The 27365-nt window shown below is 38.4% G+C and overlaps 1 protein-coding gene across 1 annotated transcript in view; it reads left to right on the plus strand.

Moving 5' to 3' along the window:
• The window catches only part of LOC140157129 (uncharacterized), a 45525-nt gene that overhangs the window by 17751 nt on the left and 409 nt on the right, over nucleotides 1-27365 (plus strand). Inside the window, exons 10-11 of the mRNA XM_072180207.1 lie at nucleotides 25-263; nucleotides 885-5956. Coding sequence (XP_072036308.1) covers nucleotides 25-263; nucleotides 885-5956 — 5311 coding nt within the window. The remainder of the gene's footprint in view (nucleotides 1-24; nucleotides 264-884; nucleotides 5957-27365) is intronic.

Raw genomic sequence — 27365 nt, forward strand, 5'->3', positions numbered from 1 at the left:
TTGTATGTATTGTTCTTTCTACAGGGGGGCACAAAAGCAGGACCTGGGAGTGCCAGCCTCGCCACAAGATCCCAGTGTTGGTCTGTCACTCTCCATAGATGACATCCTGAACACACAGATGTCTGAAGATACTGTGACTGAGATCATTGATAACACCAGTCATGATCCAGCCTTTGAGTCCCTGTTTTCTTTATTCAATGTCGATAAGGACCAGTATATGGAGCAGCAACGAGAGGAACTTGAGAAACGGAAGAAAGAAAATGGTAAGCACTACATCACTAAGACCCAGTCCACACTAGTATATTTTTGAAATTGTGTTGTAATTTCCCAATTATGATACTATTATGATAAATGAATGATGAGAGCATTCACCCAGTCAGCACCTTGTCATCATGTCGTAATTACTTCTGGTTATTTAATGTTGACATTTATACAGCACCTTTCATGTGTATCAAAGCGCTTTACACTTATTCCCCTGTTTGTTATATTTGTTAGCATATTCATTAGAATATGTCAGCTACCATACAATGCCCAAGGCATGCTTATCTTTCGGAGGCGCTAAATGGACAATATTCCTAGCAGCTCCCCATTTCACTCATGGGTAGAGAGAGGCAAGTGAGGTAAAGCGCATTACCCAAGTGCACAACACAATGGCACCGTCAGGGCTGGAACTCGCAAACAAATAGTGTACCTTGGGTATTTTGGATTTTCTGGGGGTTTAGGGGTTTTCAGAACCCCTGGTTTTAAAACCTTATGCTACCCCTGCTCAAAATATGTTATTAACAAAACAAAAGGGTATGAAGAAACAAAATACATTAATTTTGTTACATGTAATTACATGAAAATCTTTTTTACTAAGATATTTTTTCCTATTTATTCCACAGATCAATCAATATCATCAGAAAGTGATTTTGCTGAACCTATGGAAACTGACAGTGTACATAGACATTCATTAACCAATACAAACTCTGTACCTCCTATGGCAATATATGGCAAATCACCGACTGAAAGCGACTTGGCATCTGACGCTAACAAATCTAAGATGTCGTCAACATCCCAAAATGCTCCTTCCTTATCAACGGTGCTGCATATCAGCGAGGATTCTCAGATAGTAATGGAGCCGGTTGTACTACCTTCTCTGGATGGATCAGAACCGCAAATTATGTCACCTGTGTCTTTTACGGCGCCCTCACCAGCACCTATGCAACAAACAAGCGTGGCAAATGTTATGCCTGATCCACCGATTTCTACTAGTTATACATCGCGAAGCGGATGCATGGTGCCACCGAAGAAACGCCAGATTGGCTTACGGATGGAGAATCACCAGGGTAGTAAACCTGGAAGTGTTGCGTTCAAAACACCTGAAAATAAGACATCAACATTTACAAGTCAACAGGCGAATCCTCTGGGTAACGAAAACTCAAAGTCGTCTGTGATTATCACTCCATCTCCATCTAAAAATAAGCTCTCAAATCCGTATAAATCGGTGGTGGACAGTGATGCGGCATTGCCAGTCCAATCACCTGAATCTGTAGAAAAACCAAGCACAAGTTGTACAATTAATGATATTAACAAAATAATTGCCCAAGCAAAAGAGAAGAGAGATATAAATGAGTTGCTACCATCAAAAGAACAGAGAACTTCCCACACAGAAAATACAATTGCACAAGCAAAAAGAGATCTGTTCAATCCAAAGAGCCCATCCAAGCCAGTAACTGAGATGCCACCATCAAAAGAACAGAGAACCTCACGTGCAAGAAGTCGTAAATCTGGTACACAACCAAGACGATTTTCTGGACGGAAAACAAAATCTCCTGAACGTTTTTCCCCGTGCACGACATCGAAAAGTCGACAACGCGTCGTTTCGCCTGAGAAGGAACCCGATCAGTCTTTAGATACACAAGAACCTGTTGGGCATGATACAAAGAGTACAAAGCCAAAGGCATCAAGGTCTAAGACACCAAAAAAGGTTGAACAAGTTTCAGAACAGTTGAAATCTTCTGTCAAGTCCACAGCTTCGCCATCAAAGCTTACGACCAAATTACCAAAATCCGATTACTCTACTCCTGAAAAAGCTGATAAACAACCCTTGAGTTTGGAAGTGAGACAACCACATGATGCTGAAAGTTTCATGGCTGCTCTCCAGATGTCTCCATCAGGTGCTAAAGCTAAGAGTGGTACAAACATTCCTTCCCTTCCTTCAGAACACCATTCCAGGGACACTTCAGAAATGGTCAACCCAGAGATGCATCTAACATCAAGGACACCTGTGAAGGCAGTTAACGAAAGAGACCAGCAAATGCGTAGTCCTCAGATATGTAGATCACCAAGAACACCTGGAAAATCACCGAACAAAAGAGTTGCACATCCTTCCACACCTCATAGGGATGGCACTGTAGATTCCAGTTCTGAAGCCTCTGTAGAGACACCTGTTTTTGTACCCACAAATGTTCACCAATCGGAAGATAGTGTGGATTTGTATTCGGAGCCTAACACACCACAAATGCAGATCATATCACAGCCAAACACACCACTTGCTCAAGCACTTATGTCTCCAGGTCATGCTTCGACACCTGTACCTTTGACTCTGCAGGTGGGAGAGACTGTCGAAGTAGAAACAACTGAGATGGAACATACTGCAGCAGATGATAATTCTTTGGCTTCAGTGATTACAGTGGATTCGCAAGACTCTCAAGGAAGTGTTGAGGTTGTATCAAATGAATGTGTTGAACAGGGTATAGATGATAATGTACCTGTGGGTATGGGTAGGACTGAGACTACCCAAGTTGTTGATAAATCGAATGTCAATGTGGTAGAAACAAGTTGCAGGACATCATCAGAACATGTTGAGCCATCAGCATTGCATACATCGAAAGAAACAGAGACAGTTGAAGTTGAATTTGTTGTAGAGGAAACGGGTGAAAATGTTGATGTCAATGCGGAAGCACTGACTGAAGGGATTAACTTGACGCCTTGCAATATGATGGAAGTAGCACACAACAAAGAAACTGTTAGTGAAGATAGAGAGATTAGCATAACAACTAAAACTTTGCAAAGTGATCCAGTCGAGACTCCGCCTTCGCTTATTACCTCGGAACAAGTTACTGTAGATGAAACTGAACAGCCATTAGTGTGTGAGCCATCAGTATCAAACACAAAACCTTCACAAGTATCTGAAAACACAAGTGCAATGTTACCATATGATTCAAGTGGTGATGAACCCATGGACTTAAGTAAACCTGAACACACTTTATCGACCAAACACACAGACTTAAGTAAACCTGAACAGAGGATATCGACCACTAAGAGTGTACCAACACAACAGAGTGTGACTGAAGAAAGTGTTGTAAAGTCCACTGAAATGGAATCGACCGTGTCCACTACTGTCATAGAGTCGCTGGAAAGTGTGAAGTCCCCTGAAATAGCAATAGAATCTACCGTGATATCCACTACTGTTGAACAAGTTCCTGAACAGAAAGTTGAATCCAATGTGTTAACTTCCATTAAAACTCCTGAAAAGAGTCTGCAAGTGGAAGAAGAATCCCAGGTAGATAGACCAGGAGAGACAAGTGATTCAAGTGAAAAATCCATTGTATCACATGGTGCTATGCCTATTGAGGTCCAAGACAAACTGATGTCACCTAGACGGAGACATGCGGTCGTCACTGTACCTGTCGTCATCAGCAGCGGTGACGAACTTGAGCCTACCGCTATACTGCAAGCTCCAGTTCTGCTTCCGCATGTGAAAACTCCTGCCAAAGGTCAAGGCATGAATGTGTCAGAAGACATGCAGGATTCGATCAAACCCATGCAGGCTTTACTCAAGGTTATGTCACCAGGTGGAGACGCAACAGCTGCTGGTACTTTACCACATGCTGTTACATCAAGCCAACTGCCGATGCAGTTGGTGCATTCCAAGTTGAATGTGAACCCAGGTGCAAGTAAGGTGCGGAGGATTTTACCAAAGAGAATCGGACCACCAGGTGTTACCATAGTAACATCCAGCATATCAAATACGCCCATTTTTTCTTCAGTCTCTAATGTTTTTGCAACCACTCTAACTACCTCAAGAACTTCTCACCTTCCAAATGGTGGACATGATGATGACAGTCATATAGGTGTAACACCAAAGAAAACCGAACCGATTGAAATGGTTACTCCCAGACAAGCAAAACAACCTGTCGTCGTAGCCGGTAAACACTCTGCCGGTAAGTCTTCAAATACAAGACCTCCGTTGAGAAGGTTTGTTAAAACTGATTCACCTCTTATCATATCAGGCACGCCTCAATCGCATAGCAAACGTGGAATGATCATGAGATCGTTAGATATCGGAGGTAATGCTACGGAAGCAACAACGCCTAAAGTGTTTAGTGTTCCCCGCAGAGGAAAAGGTGGATATGTTGTGCGAACTCTGGATTGTCAACAAACGGGTAGCGCCGGTGATCAAACACCCAAATCATCTGTGTCAAAATCAAATGCAAGTCCAAAAGAGCAAGGGTACAATATGGCAAAATCAAAGCCAAATGTTAGTCCACTTCATCACGAACAACTTTTTGAGCGACCTGCTCTGTCCACAATCAGTTACACACCTGGACAGAGTCAAGATAAATCTGAACAAATAACACCTAGGAAAAGGACTCCCAGGAAACAAGATTTATCAGCTGCTGTATCAAGAGACTTTGAGGCAACCGTCGACTTGGCTGCTGAGGTCCTCGCAAGTTGTTCACCAAGAAAGACCCCTATAAAACAGGGTCGTCGTAGCTCAGGAGGCAACTCGGCAGAAATCGGCCAAACTGCGGAGAGTCTCTTCAGTCTTTCAACCAGTCCCCAATCTTGCTTCACTGCCATTCAAAGTGCTAGTGTTCTGAGAAATGTCATGAATGCACCAAAGCGTAATTTAATGGCAGAACAAGAGAAAGCAAAAACTACCAAAGACAGCAATGCAAGCACACAGGGTAAACCAGAGGAAAAGAAAAGGGGTAGAGGCAGACCCAGACTAAAAGATCGCATTCAGGGAGCTCAGACAGCATCTGTTAATCAAGGACAATCAAGGAAGGAACTTCCTAATAAAACAGGAACTGTACAAGACCATGCAATGAGAGCTCCAATGACATCTGATAATCAAACACCATTTAGGAAGGAACAGCTTCCTAGCAGAACATTGGGAACTGTACAAGATCATGCAACAGGAGCTGAGATGGTATCTGGTAGTCAAATATTATCTAGGAAGGAACAACTTCCTAATAGAACATCAGATCATGCAACAGGGACTCAGATGCCATCTGGTAGTCAATTATCATCAAAGAAAGAACAAGTTCCTAATAGAACATCAGATCATGCAATACCATCTAGGAAGGAACAGCTTCCTAACAGAACATTGGGAACTGTGCGAGATCTTGAAACAGGATCTCAGATGGCAACTGGTAGTCAATTATCTAAGAAAGAACAAGTGCTTAAGAGAACATCAGATCAAGCAGCAGGAACTCAAATGATATCTGGTAATCAAGTATTATCTAGGAAAGAACAAGTTCCTAACAGAACAATGAGAACTCTGCAAGATCATGCAACAGAAGCTCAGATGTCATCTGATAATAAACCACCATCTAGGAAGGAACAACTTCCTAATAGAACATCAGGAATGGTACAAGATCATACAACAGGTGCTCAAATGACATCTGACTCTAGTGATCAAGTATCGTCAAGGAGTCAACAACTTCAAAAGAGAACATTAGAAACTGAAAAATGTGATAATCCCGCAACAGAAACAAACTCAAAACATATAGAATCAAGTAACATTCCAAAAATCAATGGTGATATGAACATTCCACATGCTGAGGAAACGTTGACAGGGACACCTGGGACATCAGAAGAGGGAGCAACAGGAGATACGGGTACCAAACCAAAGAAACAGATCAAAGCAAAGAAGAGGAGGAGAGAGGACGGTTCTTCTGATCAGGTAAGAAATTTGATGATGTTCATATTTAATGTACGTGGCATATACACGATCAATTTGATTGATCAATAGCAAAGACCCTAGTTACAAGATTGGATACAAAATCTGCTATTGTGCACTGTCCACACGAACATCAGTGATTTTATTGTCCAACCGCCAATAAAATCAAACTAGATAAGATCTCTTCAATAATATTGAAGAGGAATATTATTTTGTATCCAATCCTGCATCTAGGATCCCCAATATTGATCAATCAAATTGAACGTGTATAGGCCGCATTACATTGTGTTCATCCATATCAAAAGGATGCATGCACTTGTTGACTGCCACATGAGGGTTGACCCTTCATGTAATTATTTTGTGTAAGCTAATCCTAACCCTAAGGTTTATCCTAACCCACATGAGTCTCCTTGTACGTAATAGCTTGGGATTAATGCCAGACTCATCTCAAGTGGAGGTCACTTCAAATCATCCCCAACAGAGAACATTCCTATTTGGTCTGGTATTTATTCCTAGCTATTATGTAAAAAGAGACACATGTGGTAGCCGACAAGTGCATCATTTTGATATGGATGTACTCAATTTGGAGCTGTGTTTAATTAGATTAAAGGAAGGTGACCCAATATATTTGGAAAAACAAATTCTTAGGACTGATGTAAAACATAAATTGTTGCCCCTTTCAAGCATTCATGCAAAAAGAACACATAAATGTTTTTTGTAAATGTGACTAATTACTGACATTTATACAGCGTGATACTGGTAAACAAGTGTATAATGATCATGTAATACTGTAAATCAACTTAATTTCGCGGATACTTTATTTCGCGAATTGGGGTTGTCAACATTTTCGCGGAGATTTAATTTCGCGAATTCAAAATTTTGACATGAATCTAAGTCATCCGAATTTTGAAGTCAGTAAGCTTATGCATTTTAATTTTCAATTTCCACCCCAATAATATTACAAAAATACCTTAATGGGAGCATGCTGTACTGGGTCTATAAAACATGCAGTTCCATGGTTTGAGTAGGTCTACTCTAGTAAAATATATTCCATCACAAGGCTGAATAATGATTCCATGAATTAGCTGGTGATCGTAAAAATTGCTCTTCTGTTCTGATCATTAATTTTCGGCGATGTTTTGACGTGTTGACAGCTGACAGCTACACCGCTGTTGCAAATTCATTAGTACTTCTGAATTCCCTAAACGGCTCTTCATTTTATAGTCACAAAATAGGAAAGCAGATCAATTCTTTATTATATTAACACTAGTCCAAGAAGAATGGCACGAGTGGTGTGTTCAATATGGTTCAATCAATTCGATGAGCTGACCACATGTTTTGTGGGTGACATTCCGCTATCTCTAAGGTTCGCTATCTCTAAGGTTCGCTACCACTAACGTGTAAAGTCTATGGAGATCAGAATCCCGCTATCTCTAATAGAGAAAAGGGATCGCTATACCTAAAAAAAGGTCCGCTACTTCTAAGGTTCGATATCACTAATTTAGAATAAGGTTCGCTATCACTAATTTAAAATAAGGTTCGCTATCACTAATTTTGAATAAGGTCCGCTATCACTAATTTATTGAAGGTTCGCTATCTCTAAGGGTCCGCTATACCTAAGGTTCGCTATCACTAATTTTGTTTAAGGTTCGCTATCCCTAATTAATTAAGGTTCAAGCTATCTCTAAGGTTCAAGTTATCACTAATCTTAAATAGGTCACTATCTCTAATTTTAATAAGGTCCGCTACCTTATAGATAGCGGACCTTATTTAAAATTAGAGATAGCGAACCTTAGGGATACCGGGATTGTTAAAATTAGAGATAGCGGACCTTATTTTAAATTAGTGATAGCGAACCTTAGAGATAGCGAACCTTCAATAAATTAGTGATAGCGGACCTTATTAAAAAAATTAGAGATAGCGAACCTTATTTAAAATTAGTGATATCGAACCTTAGAAATACCGAACCTTTTTCAAAATTAGTGATATCGAACCTTAGGTATAGCGAACCTTTTTCGTAATTAGTGATAATGAACCTTAGAGATAGCGAACCTTAGAGAAAGCGAACCGTAACCGTTTTGTGAGCTATGGCTAGCCCGGATGTGCTCGTAGTCTTATTCTAAGTCTCACTTTACTGACACTTTAATTGGCACGCACAGATCGGGTGGGGGGGGTCAGATGCTGGTGAGGCAGTAAAGTTTGAACAAATTATATTACTTGGTGAAAGGAAAATGTTTTATAATTTGCCTACAGAAGTTATAAAGAAATTTAAAGATGGAGAGGAAAGAAAATGAAAAAGAAATATAACAGAATTAAAATAGGGAAATAAAAGACATGTTGACATCTGGGATCAAGACTAGCAAACATGTTGTGACTTTTCTGTGGCCTTCGCTATGACAAACAATGTCAGTCGAACAGAAACCTTGCATAAAATATGCCATCAATATGCACCAAAATTAATAACTAAGGTAAAATTTTGTCAATATTACAATAGAAAATACTGAAAATATAGAAAATTGGGCAGTAAAGTTAAATATTTTTTACAGAGAGTCGATGCTCCTGCAGCTAAACAACTTCCATTGCACGATCTTGGCTGTATTGTGAACTGTGTGAGACGTTGGAAGCTTCATGCACTGTGGGCTAGTCGGCATGATTTCAAACGCTATTTTAAATTTGTGTGATATTTAATTTCGCTAATTTTACCTCCTCATGAAATTCGCGAAATTAAATATCACGCTAAATTAAGTTGATTTACAGTAAATTGATTTCAAACGTAAGACCCTAATATTCTCACTGTACTGTTAGTGAGAAAAATAGGGTCCTTCAATATGTTGAAATTAGATGTTCCAAAGTGGTGTATTTCCAAAGATACCATCAAAAAAAAATCTGTCAAATTAGTCTCAAACGTGGTATACCACAGTCAAGACTAATTTGACAGTTTTTTTATGATTTCTTCGGAAATTTACCGATTTGGAACACCTAATTTCAATATGTTAATGAGAAAAATTCAGCTGATACCAAAATCTGCATTTTGATGGGATAAAGGAGGGGATGAGGCTGTCAATCAGGTCACCCTCCTTTAATGATTGCCATTCAGGGATTCTGATCTTCTATGTGCTCATGGTGCTGACCAAAGTGTTTTTACAGTGTTATGGGATGTCATTAGACTAGAAAATTCAATTGAATAAACACAGCTTTCAACAGCTGTACTCGATCCAGCCACTATGGTATTTCGCAAATTTCAAGCTACAGCAAGAACGCAAGACCTTGGATACACTAATTGAAATACCATCAATCGTGCAGTATATGCGAAAAATCATCACGCATGTCAGGCTGTGTTCATTCAATTGAAATTTCTAGTATAGTGTAAGGATCGGACTTTTGCATGATTCATGACATTAAAAAGCCGCTCCTCTGTTTAAAAAAATGAGCTTAAAAATAGGCCAAAAAAGATGATATTCATCTCATTTCCAGTTCATTTACAAAGTTCGATGCAACTGTGAGCTGTCATGTTTTGCCCTTAGACAGACTCTTTTACCTCTTGGTCTCTCTCCACTCCGGTATATAAATAGGTACCTTCAAAATATAGTGCTGTGAAGGTAAAACAGACTCGTTGTGCAGGAGTGGTGACACACACACAAAATTCATTCAGGGAAAAGAGATTGGCACTTTTTTTTTTTTTTTTTTTTTTTTATTCATTTTGCTTTTAGATTAAACAGGACAAAAGACAAATAACTTGAGAAAAAATAAACAAAAGATAGAAAGAATAAAAACAACACACACAAAATACAAAAGCATCTCTTATATCACTAGTACAATACAATATTATGCATATTTTTAAATTCGTTTAAATACTTTGTTTGTCCGTAAGCACATGAGAAAGACAATAATAATTAATATGTTATATTTATATATAATTACTTTGTTGTTACATTATTTTCTTACACAAAACCTTCCCATTTCATACTGAAAGATATTCAATCTATTTATTCTCTGAAAACAAGCTTTTTCTTCTTCAATTTTTTACTTAAAAATGTGAGAACGTGGCGATATATGGTTTCTCATTTGAAAACCTGTTCCTAAATAAATAATACTTAGCACTCAGAATAATATAGTTAAGCACTTTGAACCTTGAATGTCCTTCCAGTCCCAAAATTATATCTTTATAACATAGATGTATTCGAGTCTGTATCTTTCCATTTAACCATGTCTCTATCTCCATCCAAAAAGAGTTTATTTGATGGCATTCCCAGAACATGTGATCAATTGTTTCTTTATTTTGACATAAATGACAATTTTCGTTCTCTTTCAGATTAATAAGCTTTAAATAACTATTGCTTGGAATTATTCTTTCTTCAGTGGTAATTTGAAAAGGTAATGTCCAAATGTATTCCCAATTTAGATTACCCAAATGATCAAACAAACGATCATAATAATTCTGATTTACTGGTTTTGTTGATTGTGACATGTTAAATTGTTTAGATACATCACAAGTTGTTAACTTCTTTACTTCTAACGAAATATTTTTTTCAATACTTTTAAGTTTTCCCATATCTGTTTCAGAAAGTTTCGTTATTTCTAATTTCCATTCCCTTGGTAAACTATTTATAACACCGTAATATGTTACAAAATCAATACATCGTCCATATTTTTCACAAAGCTTTTCGTATGAATAAAATGAACCTTTATCATCTAATATATCTTTAATCTTTATTAGTCTTGTTCGAGCTCTATTAAGAGACTTGTTTACATCTTTTGAAAACAACTTGTTATAACTTAGTGGCATATGCAATACATCTTCCAAATTGATTGTTTCTTTGTTATTACATTGTTTAAAACTTTGCCAGCTTAAAATGACTTCTTTGTAAAACTGGGGAAATTTGCAGGAAAAACAGAATCATCAACATTACATTGTAACAGGAACTCCAGACCTCCCATTCTATTAAAGAAATAATTTGGGACATCTTTCCACGGTGCATAACCTTCACTCAAAAATCTTTTTAGCCACATTATCTTTAATGCTTTGTCTGTATTGAATATATTTACCATCTCTATTCCTCCGCTTTCTTTTGGTGCAATTAAAACAGAACGTTTGATTTTTTCTGGTTTTCCACTCCATAAGAAGTTATACAGTATCTTTTGAACATCAGATAACACATTTCCACTCACATAATCTGTGGACATTAAATAAGTCATTTGTGAAATACCAATACTTTTTACTAATAAGACCTTTCCTCTAAGTGTTAGATCTCTTTGTCTCCAAATATCTAATTTGTCCTTTAATTTTGTGAGTCTTGGTTGAATATTATACTCATTACATTTTTTACTATCATAACCAACAAATAAGCCCAATATTTTTACAGGTTCCTTAGTTGGTTTAATACCATAAACATAATCATTACAGTGTCTAAGACTTCCTATCTTCATCAATTCTGTTTTCTCCAAATTTATCTTCAAACCAGACAACCTTCCAAACTTATCTATTTCTCTTACAAGATTCTCCACAGATTTTGAATCGGATAGAAAAAGGTTGCATCATCTGCAAAAAAGGAGCACTTAAGCTCCACCCCACTTGGGAGTTCTATGCCATTAATATCCTTACATTTCAAAGTTATTAAAGCCAACATTTCTATCACACACACGAATAATGCTGTTGATAACGGGCATCCTTGACTTAACACCTCGTGTCAGATCAAACCAACCAGTAGAAAACCCTTATTTATTACACAACTTTTAATATTTGAATAAAAACATTTTACCCATGAAAGCAGGTTTGGACCAAAATTAAATTTTTTCAAGGTTGCCATAAGAAAACTCCATTCAACAGAATCAAAAGCTTTCTCCAAATCGGCAAAAAGTAACATACCAGGAATGTGGTTATCATTTGTGTACTGCAGAATATCTTCAACTAAACGAATATTTTCTCCAATATATCTACCTTTGACAAAGGCTGTTTGATGATTACCTATAATACTTGGTAGTACACCTTCCATTCGTTTAGCAATTGCCTTTGTACCTATTTTGTAATCGATATTTGTGTGTTTGGGTGGAGGAACGACAACAACACACCAACAGATGCCCCATGTGTTTCTTGTATACAAAAAAGCAGACAAACGAAGTATTTTTGGTCAGTGACACTTTCAGGATATGTAAAGTGTGTGCTAATGATGACACCTATTGTATTTTAATCGTACCAGAGATGTAGAAACAGAGAAATTAATTAAAAACCAAAACACCCAAAAAAACAGCAAAGGCATTGAACAGCTTTCCGGTCACCCAATACTGGTTGCTAATTATGTACATCGGCAACTCTTTTATCCCTACCTATCCTACACTAAAAGGCGTTGCAGTGGGTGGGTATTTAACATATGGGTGTATGTTTGCCGCACTCATGATGTTTTGAGCTCTGATATGGGCGCTAGAGCCAAGATAAATCTGGCTAGATCTGTCATTTTGTCTACATACCCGGTAACACTGAGACTAGGTCACTAGATTATACGGAGGTCAGACTAGCATTGAACCAATCAATGTTGATCAATTCCAAAGTATAAAAGTGTCGCTGGATTTCATTGGCTCGCTCTAGAGTCGCCTGGGTTTTATACTAATTTATTGTGCATATCTCCACGCCGCCGACAGACTTGATAATTGGTAAACACATCTGACGGCACAATTCTGACCAGTCAATAGCCTGTTGCATAGCGAAAGTTTGACCAATTAGCGGCGTGTCCACCTTCACAAGCTGCATGACGTAAGTTTACATTACAGCCTATTAGCATAGTGACACCCTCTCATGTCCCGAACATGTATCTGATTTTGTAATGGTAAAATTTTTCGTTCCAGGCATCGTTCTCTGCTTGCAATGTTTTGAATTATGTTATAGGACATTATTCAAGTTTGGTAAAGAATATTAACTAGGATTGCCCATCACTGAGACGAAAACTTCGAAACAAGGATATATTTTAAGTCTTTCAAGTTAAGGTATGAATATTTTCGCTGTGCAAATTTCACGTTTTATCTTAATAAATGTTCATAATTGTCTAACAATAGGCCTTTTCTTCTCTGATTTATTGTGACTTGTCGGCCCGCTTGTCGGCAAATTTTAGTTATATGTTTGATAATAAAATCGCTAAATTGTAATCTTCTTTTTTTTACTATGAAGCTCATCCAGATTTCAAAATCAGTACAGAAACATAATAATTAACTTTTTTTTTATCAAGTATTAGCAAACGAATTTTTGTTTCATCTCTGGATCACCCCCGTAAGTTAACTAACTTTTCATTCATATGTTAATTAGAAGTATACAAAATAGTAAATAAATTAAGAGAACCCCGGGCGAGAACCATTTAATACTAGTAAAAATATAAAACATGCATTTATAGACTCAAATTTGAAGTTGATTCGCGTTGAAGACTAAAACAAAAATAAAAAAGAGAAATGCAAGAAACATAAAAGAAAGAAAAGAAAAGAATAGACAGAAAGAAACCAAGAGAAAAGAAATAAAACTTTTACATTAAAACAAACCATCAATTGCTCACATACACGGAGATCACCCATCGATTTACACGAGTACGGAAATCCCCTCGATCGCGTGTCGTAGGCCATTTAAACCCAACGTGGTTGTTTGTTATGTATCGAGCACGCTGATTGGCTTAGCCAATGTTTTAGTAGTTGATCGACCAATCAGAAAATTCGTACTTCGCTTCACTGCCAACAATTGTGTGCTGCCAAACCAGGCCGTCGCATTCATTGATTGGCTTATGATTTAGTAAAATCGTCTGTGCAACCAATCACAAAACGGGTTATGGAGCACGTCGGTATAACAATTTTGCTGATGCCATTGACAGCGTGTGTGTTTATTTGGGAGCAATACATGAATATCGGGAGATTTATCCGCACCAAAAAGAATTATAAATGAACTCATACGGGGGAATTAATGGCTGCAGGACTCAAACAGGGGATATATAGTAGACTTGTTAAGAGGTTGAACGCTGCATTTTTTAGTACAAAGGTCCCACTTGGCATGGATGTTTCTTGAGGCAAGAGAAAAAGATTCATCCAAAGAGACACTCTGTCTCTATGCATAAAACCCCTAATTAGCATAAATTATGCTAATTAGCACCCAAAATATGGTATTTTCTAATTTTTAGCCCATTTCACTTAAAAGCAGGTGAAAACAGTTGAATTTGGATTAATTTAGGATAAGAAATTAATTTTGGGGGTTGTTTTGGGAATATGTGTCCATTCTGACCCCCAAATCCAAGATGGCCGCTGGCTGCCATCTTTAAAATACACGTTTTTACAACTTTTGAATCATACTGGCTACCAACTTGTGTGATATATCAATTTATACTAATTTGGGGCTGTAGAGCTCATTTCCGGCATTAATTTGATTAAAGGAGTAATTTAAAGGTGTATTTATTTGCTATACAGGGTGAGTCAGAAAAAAACTGCTCTCAATCATTCCTAATTTTGTACCTTCAAAACATGCATGGGAAATGACACACTGGTTTATGGTATTACATTAAACAGATTGAACTAGTACCATATCAGTATGACTTTGGGGTCATGGTAGGAGCGTCCGAACCAATAGTTCACGCGGCCCTGGATAACCAACCAATCCTGCCCACCAAGCACAACTTATCATCTAGAAGCTTTCCATCATGCCCAGAATCGCCAAAGGAAGTCCAAGCAGACCTTTTCTAAGGCCTGCTTGGACAGTTACATCACTGGATGTCGAAGGATTCTCTACCGCCAAGCAAAATATCATCAGCGGATTGTGCAACAATCTCCACTGTGATCCCCTGTGCCTACAGGAAACCCATAGAGGAGCGACAAACCACCGCCCAACCATACCAGGTATGGTCCTTGCCATTGAGAGACCACATCGTCAATACGGGAGTGCAATATTTGTGAATGAAGTTATTGTGATTGAAGCCACTATGATGTCTGATAACAGCAACATTGAAGTCCTCACTGTTGAGCTCAGTAATGTAACAATAACATCAGTCTACAAGCCACCAGCAGAAGACTTCAAGCTCCCTCTCTTCACTTCTAACACTGACACCAATGGGGTTACAAAGAAACCAACAACGATGGAGCTGCAGTTGAGGAATGGATAGAGAAACACCAGCTGGGCCTTATTCATGATTCCAAACTTCCTCCTTCGTTCCATAGTACCCGTTGGAAGAGAGAATACAAACCTGATCTAGCTATTGTCACTAACAACATCTCTGACATGTGTAAGAAGATTGTATTGGATCCAGTTCCCCAAACACAACACCGGCCAATTGGTATCCACGTTAACATCGTAATCTCACCAAACATAGTGCCTTTTCAGCGACGCTTCAATTACAAGAAAGCAGACTGGAACGGATTCACAAAAGAGCTAGACCAGAAGGTGAAGAGAATTACTCCAACTCCAGACAATTATGACACCTTTGCCCAACTAGTTTCCAAGACTGCTCGTAGACATATACCAAGAAGTTGCAGGGTGGAATACATACCAGGCCTTTCCAAGGAATGTGCAGAAGAAAACAAGAGTATGTAACCATGTTTGAAGCTGACCCTTTCGCCAAGGAAACAACAGCAAAGGGTGCGACAGTTATGGAATCCGTCTCCAAAGAGCGTAATAAGACCTGGCATACCCTCATAGAGTCAGCAGACATGACCCGCAACAGCAAGAAGGCATGGTCCACCATCCGCAAACTTCAAGGTGACCCTACAACAGCCCCACTGCAGCCCAAAGTAACACCCAACCAGGTTGTCCACCAACTGCTCCAGAATGGAAGAAGTGGCAAGAAACATAAGACCAAATTAGACCGCAAGAAATACAGCGGAGACCCCGGCTTCATCAAGCCCTTTACTATGCAGGAGCTGGAAGCAGGAATCGCCAAACTCCAACCAGGGAAAGAAATTGGCCTTGACAACATCGCAACTGAGCAGCTGAAGAACTTTGGTCCAGAGGCAAAGAAACGGCTCTTCCACGGCTCTACAACACCTGTCGTGCAGCCACAGACTCCCTAAGATCTGGAAGAAGTCTCACATCATCGGTCTGCTGAAGCCAGGAAAGATCCATCCATCCCAAAGAGTTATCGACCAATATCGCTTCTCAGCCATACCTACAAGCTATTCGAACGCCTCCTGCTCAACAGACTGGCACCTGTGGTAGACGAGCAACTCATCCCAGAACAAGCAGGTTTCCGTCCTGGCAAATCAACAACAAGCCAAGTTCTCAACCTTACCCAGCACATTGAGGATGGATTTGAGGATGGATTGGTAACCGGAGTTGTTTTCGTCGACCTCTCAGCAGCTTACGATACCATCAATCATAGATATGTCTCCTCAGCAAAATCCTGGAGCTAACCAAAGCTATCCACCTGACGGAGCTCATCGAATGCATGCTTGACAACAGGATGTTCTTTGTTCAGCTTGGAGACAAGAAGAGCCGGTGGCGAAGACCCAGGAACGGACTACCCCAAGGCAGTGTTCTCGCACCTCTCCTGTTCTATTTATACACCAATGATCAACCGAGAAGTGACGACACCCAACTCGTCATATATGCAGACGATTTTGGCATCAGTGCACAACACACCAACTTCACTGTTGTGGAACAGAGACTCTCCAAAGCCCTGGATGAGCTCATGCCATACTATGAGGAAAACTACCTCCGTGCCAACCCATCCAAGACACAGGTGTGTGCTTTCCACCTCCATAACCGTGAAGCTAAACGTCAACTGAAGGTGACCTGGTCTGGAACCACACTAGAGCACTGTGAAACACTCGTATATCTGGGAGTCACTCTCGACCGTACACTCTCATACAAGAGCCACATTGAGAAGACAAGGAGCAAAGTTTGTTCACGAAACAACATTTTGAACAAGCTCACTGAGCCCGACCAGACACTCTCAGATCAGCAGCCTTGGCTTTATGCTACTCTAGTGCTGAGTATGCCTGCCCAGTGTGGGGAAGATCAACTCATGCCAAGAAGGTGGACCCAGCACTCAACTCGTGCTGTCGACTTATCACTGGATGCCTCCGATCAACACCAACGGAGACTCTATACACCTTAGCTGCTATAGCCCCTCCAGATGTACACCGACAAGTGACCAGCATGCATGAGCGTGTGCGTCAGACCACTGATATGAACACCCCATGTTCAACCAGACTGCTGCACCCAAACACCTTAGATCCAGAGGAAGCTTCCTAAGCAAAGTTCATCCTCTTGGGACAGTCTCCAAGGAAGCGGAAAGACTCACCCTGTAGAAAGAGCGATCTCCCAATTCACCAGCTATGGGACTACAACCCAGTGAGCAGCTACCACCTGGAGCTGATTCCACATGGCCTGAGTGGCGGTGTCTCAACAGACTAAGATCAGGGGTCGGAAGGTGCAAGGTCGCTTTGCAGAAATGGGGATACCTACCAGAAGGACAAAACACTACCTGTGTGTGTGGAACGGTTCCACAGACTATGGAACACCTGTTGGTCTGTCCACAGATGGGGTAACATTGCACACATGAGGACCTAGCTGAATTCAACGATTCTGCTTGTCACTGCGTCAGCTATTGGCTCGGGCGCATTTGACTTTGCGCTTGGACACGCTAAGAAGAAGTATGACTGCATAGTCCAATAAAAAGTAACTATTTCAGGTTCAAGGTCCACCTTTAGGAACTGAACATGACTGCGTAGTGTGCAGATTAACCGCCATTTAGGATTGTCAAAATGGCCGCCATATTGGTATTTAAAAAATGGTAAACATTGGTTTTCATTACAAGTGAATCCTAGACTTCAAAAAAAGCAAAATATAGAAAATCCCCACAATTGCCAACGACCAAAATTTTGGTGACGCACTGAACCAAACTATATATTCAAACATAAGTTTGATGTTCATCCATCTACAATATTGTCAAAGACTGGTACATTGGAATTTACATTAAAAAACCACTGTGCCCTTTTCAAATGACTTCCTATCTTATAAACAGTGCCAGAAATGAGTTTCCCACCCCATGTTAGTATTAATTGATATGCCACACAAGTCTGTAGCTCGATTGGTTCAAAAGTTGTAAAACGCATATTTTAGAGATGATGGCCAGCGCCATCTTGGATTTGGGGGTCAGAATGGCCACATATTCCCAAAATTATCCCTAAAATTAATTCCTTATCCTAAATTAATCCAAATTCAACTGTTTACACATGTTTTTAAGTGAAATGGGCTAAAAGTTAGAAAATACCATATTTTGGGTGCTAATTAGCATAATTTATGCAAATTAGGGGGTTTTATGCATAGATACAGAGTGTCTCTTTGGATGAATCTTTTCCTTTTGCCCCAAGGAACATTCTTGCCAAGTGGGACCTTTGTACTAAAAAATGCCGCGTTCGCCCCATTTTCACCCCTTAACAAGTCTACTAATAGCACGATTAGTTTGTAAGCTTTTGCCAGTACTTGTTGCCTGTCATCATTTATAAATAACTGTAAACGTATAACTTGGTTCATGAGTTGTTAACCGGTTGTTAAGCTTACATTTATTAATTTTCATGATTTGATTTTGTAAAAGCCTGTAGTTTTTTCATGTCATATTCACTGATTCTGTCATGGCAGGAAAAAGTGGGCAATACGGGAAGCTCATTGCAGGGAAATTTTTGGTTTTTGACCAAAAAATTAAAGAAATACATACCGGTATGGGAAATATATGTCATACTGGGGGAAATTTGGTAAAACTGGAGGGAAATTCTGGATTGTTTGCCTGGAAAAAAACATTCTGTGTCTGGAACCGATTCATGGATTCGGCTCCAGATGCGTCGCCTACTAGGTCTGTTTCAAAGGCAACTCTTTTGAAATGGAAACAAGAGTTGATCGACACGCGTACAATTGGCAATACGACTCTGACGGGATTAAGGCAGTTAAACTAAAGCTACCTGTAAAATTTGTAACAAGTATTGGCAAAAATAAAAACTCATTACCCATTTGGCAATTTTCGTTTCAGATAGTCATATTTAGTACAAGGAACTTATACGATGTCCTCATTCACAAACTGATACTATCTGTCCATCGTAGGCCTATAAGCCTCTTACCGTACGATAATGTGGTGAAGGAATATTACACAGTCAAGAATAGGCTCCATCATCTTTTGGTTCTGATCCCTCCCAGTCTCCCAAAACATCAAAATCATTGTACATTTACTTACTTAAGACTGTCCTTTTCATATAAGCGCCCAGACAAAGTAGGGCCAACTTGCCTAGAAATGGTCAAATTTTGGCAAGAAATATCTCTGTGTAATCCTATATGTAAGTCCCATATCACATCGTTATCGGCGATCATGTTTTTTTTCTGAAGTTGGCTGGTACCTACCAGCGCGGCGTCATGCACATGACGTGACACAGCTAAAATAATCGACCGGGAATCAGGGATCATTAAAACATCAACAAATTTCAAAACATAGAAATCAGTAAACTTAATGGTGAGCGGTCCGAATTTTGAGCCATACAAGTTTACGTGGTGAACTAAGTCATATTGCCATTTTGAAACAAAAATTTACTGAGACACATTTTCGCAATGAAGATTTTGAACATTTCTGGATATATTTCTTGAAATATTGGTCATAAATTTTGTGAAACGGAGGCTCCAAATAAGGACTCAGATTGCACCAGAGAGCATCTAGAACCCCAGAGCTGGACCCGGCCGTAAGGCCGTATAAAATTAATGTTTTGGTTCTCGTCCAGAGGATTTTCATGAATTGATGAGGGAGGAGGTTTTTGTTGTTGTTTTTCAATGTAAAATTAGCATTGTCAGTAGTTTTCGGTCTTCTCCAACAGTGCTTGAGGAAACGATGAGGCCCTTTCTTTTTTTTTTTTTCAAATGTGAGATTCTGAGGGATAAACCCCTAGAGTACCACAAACAGACTTGGAAGTGATGCTTGTTCTCTAATAAACTTATTTATATGTATGAAGATTTCATAAATCATTTCAAAGTCTAAAAAAATTGAAAAATCTAAAAAAAATATAAAAAATCTGACAAATCCCAGAAATTGAGGAGGGAGGGGACGAGAACCAAAATATTAATTTTACACGGCCTAAGGACTTCGCGCTATGCGCTCATGATGTGTGGGGGGCAAGCGATTTTTGGCCAGCCGTTCGGAAATTTTACCCGGGGGGGCACCTAGGTTTCATTATCATTGAGGTATAGGACTTTTTATTTTTTCGGAGAAGAGCAGGTAGGGCAACTACTTGATTATATTGCTACATGTTCATACTACATACTCTGAAAATTTTAGAAAATTCGCACGAGTCCGTTTTTTAAAATCACATTTTGTTCCTAAAATGGGGTTATAAGCGCCTCAACGGGCACTCTTCCCATAGGGCTACATGTAAAGACCCGTTATAGACAAATGGCCCTAAAATAAAACGGACTCGCATTTAATTTCCTCAAATTTTGCGTGTATGATGTAGATTTAACATCTGGAATGTAATGCAAGTGATGTCGTTGCTGCTCTTCTAAATTCATTTTTAAAATGTCCGCCCCAGACCAAGGTGGGGGGCTCATAATTGGCTCAATTGGTGCATCAAACTTATCTATTTAGACATAATCAGAGCACTTTGATTTATTTTTGGATCCCCATAGAGACAAAAACGTGACATTTGACCTTTTGGTTATGACTCAAGAATGGTACGTCCCTAGATAGGTCAAACTATACAATTTCTGAATGCTTGAGGGAGTCTAGAGGAATACATTGGAATGGTATTTAACACAATTTGAGCAAGTTTGAAATTTGACCCTGGGGTGCAATTTTAGGTGCTCAAAAGTTGAGCTCCTGAATAATTCCAGGAGAACAAATAATTGAGCTCCTCATATTTCTATTAAAGGACTGAGGAACACATATATATGACGGCAATTACTGACATTTTTGTATTGTCAAATGTTCAATTCATCATTTTGTCACCAACAATATTAACACAGGCAATCATTACGGTACAGATAAACTTTAACTCAAATATTACACTATCGTCCATGATGATTTTGAAGAACCATTAAAAAACATACACCATGCTGTTGTTTTAATGTATGATGAAATATTTCTATATTATTTTTCCTAACATGCCCAACTGAAGACTAGCCAAGTATCAAAATAGTTGTCAAAATTTCAAAATTCCATTCATATTTCTATTTTTTCATGATTTAAAAGTGTAAAAAACCTATGACAATTTCACATAGTAATAGAATTTTTGAGACATGCACTGCATTGGGGTAATTAAAAAAGTTTACACTTATTTTCATATATTCTTTAACCATGTTAACAGTCCATGCTCATATGTTGTATTACTTCCTGAAAGGCCTGTTCAGTTATCAACATAATCCGAAAAGCGTAAAACACCTTAAAATTGTGTTTTTCTTCCTAGGTCTACTGTATCAGTTCTGTTTTTACACCTTGTAATAAAACCATAGCATAGGTCAATATCAATAATTGCCGAAACTCGAAAAACAATCTACAATTATATTATGTTATTGTTGTATCCATTTTAATATTTAACTCTTCTTTAAATGTTTTTGTAAACACTTTCATAGCAATTTCCAACTATGTCATCTCTCCATATTCAAAACCAAACAGTCTAATTTCCCAATATTACCAAATGCCCCACCCATCGACTCGTCCAAACACACAAGGTTCTGAAAAGAAACAGTATACAACCAGCTACAACCACACACGTTTTCCAAACACTACCACTCTCCATCTAACACCAACATCAGCTAATAACCGCCAAACCCGAGAACCGTGAAAGCCGAGAACCGCTCTAGTTAATAATGATATTGGACGCCAATTTTTGATAAGCTTTGGATCTTTTCCAGGCTTAGGTAGAAGAGAAATTATTGCTTGTGATTGCGTTGTTGAAAGTTGACCATTTAAGTAACCAAAATTTAAAGAGTCAACTAAAATATTTCCAAGCAAATCCCAGAAACATAGGTAAAACTCACTAGAGAAACCATCACTCCCAGGAGATTTATTTTAGACATATCTTTTAAGGTTTTGTAACATTCGTCCAAAGTCAAACGCTTTTCACAGAGCTCTTGCTGTTGTGGAGAAAGCTTGGGAATCTCAATTTGATTTAAATATTCCTCAATATCTTCATAACCTTCACCATCTTGTTTACTTGAGAAAAGATCTTCATAAAAGACTTTGATTTCACCAAGAATATCTTTTGATGTTGTTTTAAGGACATTATTTACAAGTAATTCATCAATTCCCTTTTTGAAACATTTCTTTTTTCCAAGTTAAAAAATATTTAGAGCTTTTTTTCTCCTTCATCATAATACCTGTCTCTTGATCTCACAATACTACCATTAACTTTGTATTTATATATTTCCTCTAAGTTTTTCTTCACTTCGGCATACTCGTGTACAATTTCTTCTTGAAGTTCATTATTTATCTTTTCTTCAAGATCAATTAATCTTTTATTCAAAGATCTTTCACGTGCATTTCTTTCTCGATTTTTTGTGGTTGAATATGATATGGTTTCCATACGTAATTTGAACTTCATAAATTCCCAAAATTGTTGATCATTTAAGTTAGCATATTCACGTTTAACATCTAAAATGACACTTTTAATTAAATTATGATAATCAACATCTTCTAGAAGACTATTATTGAACTTCCAAAAACCCGGCCTACGAGGCTCGGTATCACTCAAAGAAATCTTCATAATAATTGTTTGGTGATCGGACATAATACTTGGTACAATATTACAATCTACTATATTCATTTTAAGCGACTGAGGTATAAACCAATAATCAATCCTTGATGCAGAATTGCGATTACGTGTTGACCATGTGTAAGCTATTTTGGTAGGGTTTCTTGTACTTAAAATGTCTATTAAATTGTTTTTAAAAAGAAGACGTTTGAGGGAAATTCGCCATTCTTATGCTCATCCTTAATAGTATTATTTTAGATTTTCTATCCAAAGTGATATCCATAGCTAAATTCATATCGCCTCCTATAATCAAGTATTCTTTAATTACATGTTTTTCTATAATATTGCTTAACTGATCATAAAAGATAACTTGATCTTTGTCATTATTGGGAGCGTATACATTTAAAAGGTAAAAGGTTTTTTTCGATACTAACTTTTGCTAAAATGAATCTTCCTTCCGAGTCACTTATCACTTGGTCAAACGTACATGTAATTGTTGGATTTACTAAAATAGCTACACCTTTACTGTCGCTTTGTTCCATGACTAAAAACAATATTACTTGACCATTCTCCTTTCCACTGTTTTTCTAAAGTTTTACAGCAATGTGTTTCCTGAAGGAATATAATGTCTATTTTTTCTTCTTCATATACATAAAGATTGCTTTACGTTTTTTACATTTCTCAACCCACGGACATTCAGAGATGCAACATTTATACACGACATAAATAAGAAGTACAAATAATAAAAATAATAATATTAAATAATAACTTGAGATTTGAAATAACAAAAATGTAATCAAAAGATAAATCCTGATCTACTTGATCAGTTTAGCGGGTGTCTACCCATCCGAAAATATTACAAAATGTTCACCAATCAGTTCAAGAGTTCACCTTGCTTTTATAGCAAAGTTCTTTCAATAGTTCTTAATATTTAATGTTTGTTTATTTTCATTGTTTGCGCTTTAAACTTTCAGTTATGGTGTTGAGATTCACTTATTGATGCGGAACTCCGCTATCAAACTGTCTTTCATTATACTTGTAAACAGTATTGTGTCTATAATAATGTGTTAAGATTAGTCTATCATGGGGTGCAGCTATCATTCTAACTTTCGTTTCCAGTTGGTTGATCATCTCCAAGGTCTCGCTGATCATCCCTATGGTCTCGTTGTTCAGTGTGCCGGCAATTCCTGTGTATTGGGCCTGTATATTCTCCATAATCTCGACCAGTATGTATCATCTGCATAAAAGGCGCCTTGTTTCCTTTTTTGTCCCTCCAGTAACCAGCGACAAACCGGAAATAAATTTTCTTCTTATACAGTAATTTTACTCGTTCAGAGAACGCCTTTTTCTCCTTTAAATCCTTGACCGTTAGGTCCTCTACCATGTGATAATTTTCATACTTAAGTTTCTCCTTCTTTTCGTTCATAATGTCCATTTTATCTTGATACCGGAGAAATTTGACCAAGATGTGTCGATTTACACCGTGTGAAACTTTCCATCTCTATGAGCACGTTCTATTTCAATGTCTCCTCTGTCAAATTGCTCCTTCAAAATGGTATCCACTATCTCAAAGACATTTTCCCCTTTTTTCGGGTACCCTATTATCCGTATGTTACTTCTTCGTGAATGTCTTTCAAGCTTATTAATGTGATCATGCAGCTCGGCGATTTTGCTTGTATTTGATACGATCTTTTCTTTCTGATTTTTGCTATTATGTCCAGGCGTTTTGTGTCCTTTTTTATGTCTTTAATTTCCTCACCTTGGAAATTCACGGCAGCTTTAATATCATTCAGTTCCTTCTTCAGTTCATTCTGTCCAGTAATAAGGGTTTCTAGCGATCGTTTAATGTATGCGTTTACGTCCTGATCCTTTGCACTATCGTTGCCAGTAGGCTGGGCATTAGCACTACGGGAATCATCTGCGAAATATTTACTTGTAGTCGGCCTTGGAACAGCGGCGTTTTTGTTTACCGCTAGTGTTACGTGCAGTACTCACATTACTACCGCCGCTGTTTGAATCACCCACCGTATCATTTCCACCTTGATTTTTTCTTCTTCTGGTATCCATTTCATTCGAAATTTTGATCAGTGTGTTCGAAACTGCTAAATACGTCGACAGTATCAATATTTCTGATTCTGGTGATTATTTAGACAGTCAATTTAACGTTTATTCCGGACGGTGACACCCTCGCGTGCTTCATACCGCCGCCATGTTGTTCATCCTTCTTGGAGATTGGCACTTCGTCATTTGTTTTAATGTTTTCTACCAACATGTACAAAAGCCTACACTCATTCAAGTATTTATAATTTAACAAGTATGGTCTGTTTCTAAAAGCATCCTCCATCAACCAGGCTGAAGAATCATATATACTGCACACAAAATGTATCCTTACACTTTAAAGGAAAAAAAGTACCAAACCTAAATTACCAAATAAAGTCACCAATAGATGAATAATTTTGCATGTTTTTATCTAAGCCTGCACGGTGTGACTCTATCTCCCCAACATAGATACCAATTTGAATGAACAAGAGAACATTTCAAGAGTGACAAAATTCCATAGATCTTTCTCTCAAAACATTTTTTTTCTGATGCGACTAAACCTTCAATCCATGGCGCCAATGGCGACCAACTGTTGAAGCTTTTAATCGCCAGCAAATGCAAAACATGTACATATGGATGATAATATAGGATAGGTCAAAAGTTTTGATTGTTTTTAAGCACTCAAGATGGTGTCAAAATTTTAAAAAAAACTTTGAATTTGATGGAGCTTTTGGGAAACAAGAAGGATGACGATGAAACAATTAAATCAGGGAATCCAACAGCAGTTGATTGATACTTTTAATGAACCTAGTAGAACCCGGAACTGGAAATGGAAGTAAGCCTAAAAAAACTTAAAATATTTTTTTTACTTGGGAGCAAAATTTGGGCGCCTAAATTGATAAAGTTAGGAGCCATTGGCTCCTCAATCAGTTTTTGCACCGTACAGCACTGGTACAGTGAGTGAGTGTTAATATGTCACACTGTAATGAGCCTGTTCAAAAGCCAGCAGGATTCGCCCTGAATGAGGAAATAGCCAAATTTGTCACTTTAGAGAATAATGCTCTCATTTTTCATTGAAATTGGTAAACTAATTGGAGGAATTAAAGTCGTATTGTGCTGACTGTATCAAAATATGCAGAACAAAACTGTCCATAAATTTTTTTATTTGATAATTTAGGGCAGAGTCTTTAAGAAATGACTTTTGTGGTGTATGCAAGGCTTATATTATTCAGGCACCCAGGCTTTATTTACCCCATGGTTGCAAAGTTTGACTCCTGGTGTGTCCAATATTTTACATTACAAACTATAGGACCAGGAACAATCTTTGGGACCAGAAGCTCATTTTAGCTCCTGGTCCTGGCATACTGGGTGTATGGATCTTTTTTGTGTGCAGTATAGATAGTCTTCTAATGCTATTGGGTGCAGGAGACAGGAGTTATCGCACGGTTGGCTGGTAAATTGATTTGATTGCAGGGTTTAGAGGATAATCATTAATCAAAGGTCTTTTTCATAAAGATAATTCCCATTAAATCATCACTAGTACTGTCAGGCAGAGGTGCAGTGCTCCACAAACAATAAGAATGGAAGCACACATGGAGATCGGTGATCACATGTTCGAAAATATGAGTGTACTGTATGGTATTTTCAGCATTTATGGAACAGTTTGATTGAATAAAATGGTGGGGTGTTTATTATAATTGAAGACCGAATTAAAAAGACTAGTTTACGTCTTGGCAAAGGCGCGATGTCAATGGTTACTGATCTGCGCAGTACGGCATTTTTGGTCTGGTTGACAGGACGTCATACACAAACTAGTCTTTTTATGCCTCCACCGCGAGGCATACTGTTTTTGCAATGTCCGTGCTTCCGAGCTTCCGTGCGGACGCTATATCTCGGGCATGCATGGGTGGATTGACTTCAGATTTTCAGGATAGGAGGGTCATGGTCAAAAACTCTGGCTACTTTTTTTTGGGTGAGGTTCAAGGTCATATACTGAGGTTAAAGGTCATTTGAGGTCAGGGGGCCATTTTCCTTATTTACCTCTTTTCTCAGAGACTAGGGGTCGCACGTTCCTCAAACTTGGTGGGTGGGTGCATCTTGACCCCATGCAGAACAAGTTTGTATTGGTTAGTGGGTCAAGGTCACCTGAGGTCAGTCACCCAGGGGTCATCTGAGGTCAAATGAGCAAAAACTGTTGTATGGCCATGATACTTGGTACATACAATCAACATTTAGAGCCAAATTTTTGGAAGGTCATTTTGGGGTCATCTGGGATCACCCAGGGGTCATCTGAGGTCAAATTAGTAAAAACTGTCGTATGGGCATGAAACTTGGTGGGTACAGTCAACATTTAGAGCAAAATTTTTGAAGGTCATTTTGAGGTCATCCAGGGGTCATGTGAGGTCAAATTAGTAAAAACTAGCATATGGGCATGAAACTTGGTGGGTACAGTCAACATTTAGAGCCCAATTTTTGGGAGGTCATATTGGGGTCATCCAGGGGTCATCTGAGGTCAAATTAGTAAAAACTGTCATACGTGCATGAAACTTGGTGGGTACAGTCAACATTTAGAGCCAAATATTTGGAAGGTCATTTTGGGGTCATCCAGAGATCATCTGAGGTCAAATTGATAAAAACTGCTTTATCAACTTTTGAGTGCCACATCGCTCCCTTTGGTGGAGGCATCACGGTCGAC

The sequence above is a fragment of the Amphiura filiformis genome, chromosome 7 (assembly GCF_039555335.1).
Source record: "Amphiura filiformis chromosome 7, Afil_fr2py, whole genome shotgun sequence".
NCBI lineage: Eukaryota > Metazoa > Echinodermata > Ophiuroidea > Amphilepidida > Amphiuridae > Amphiura > Amphiura filiformis.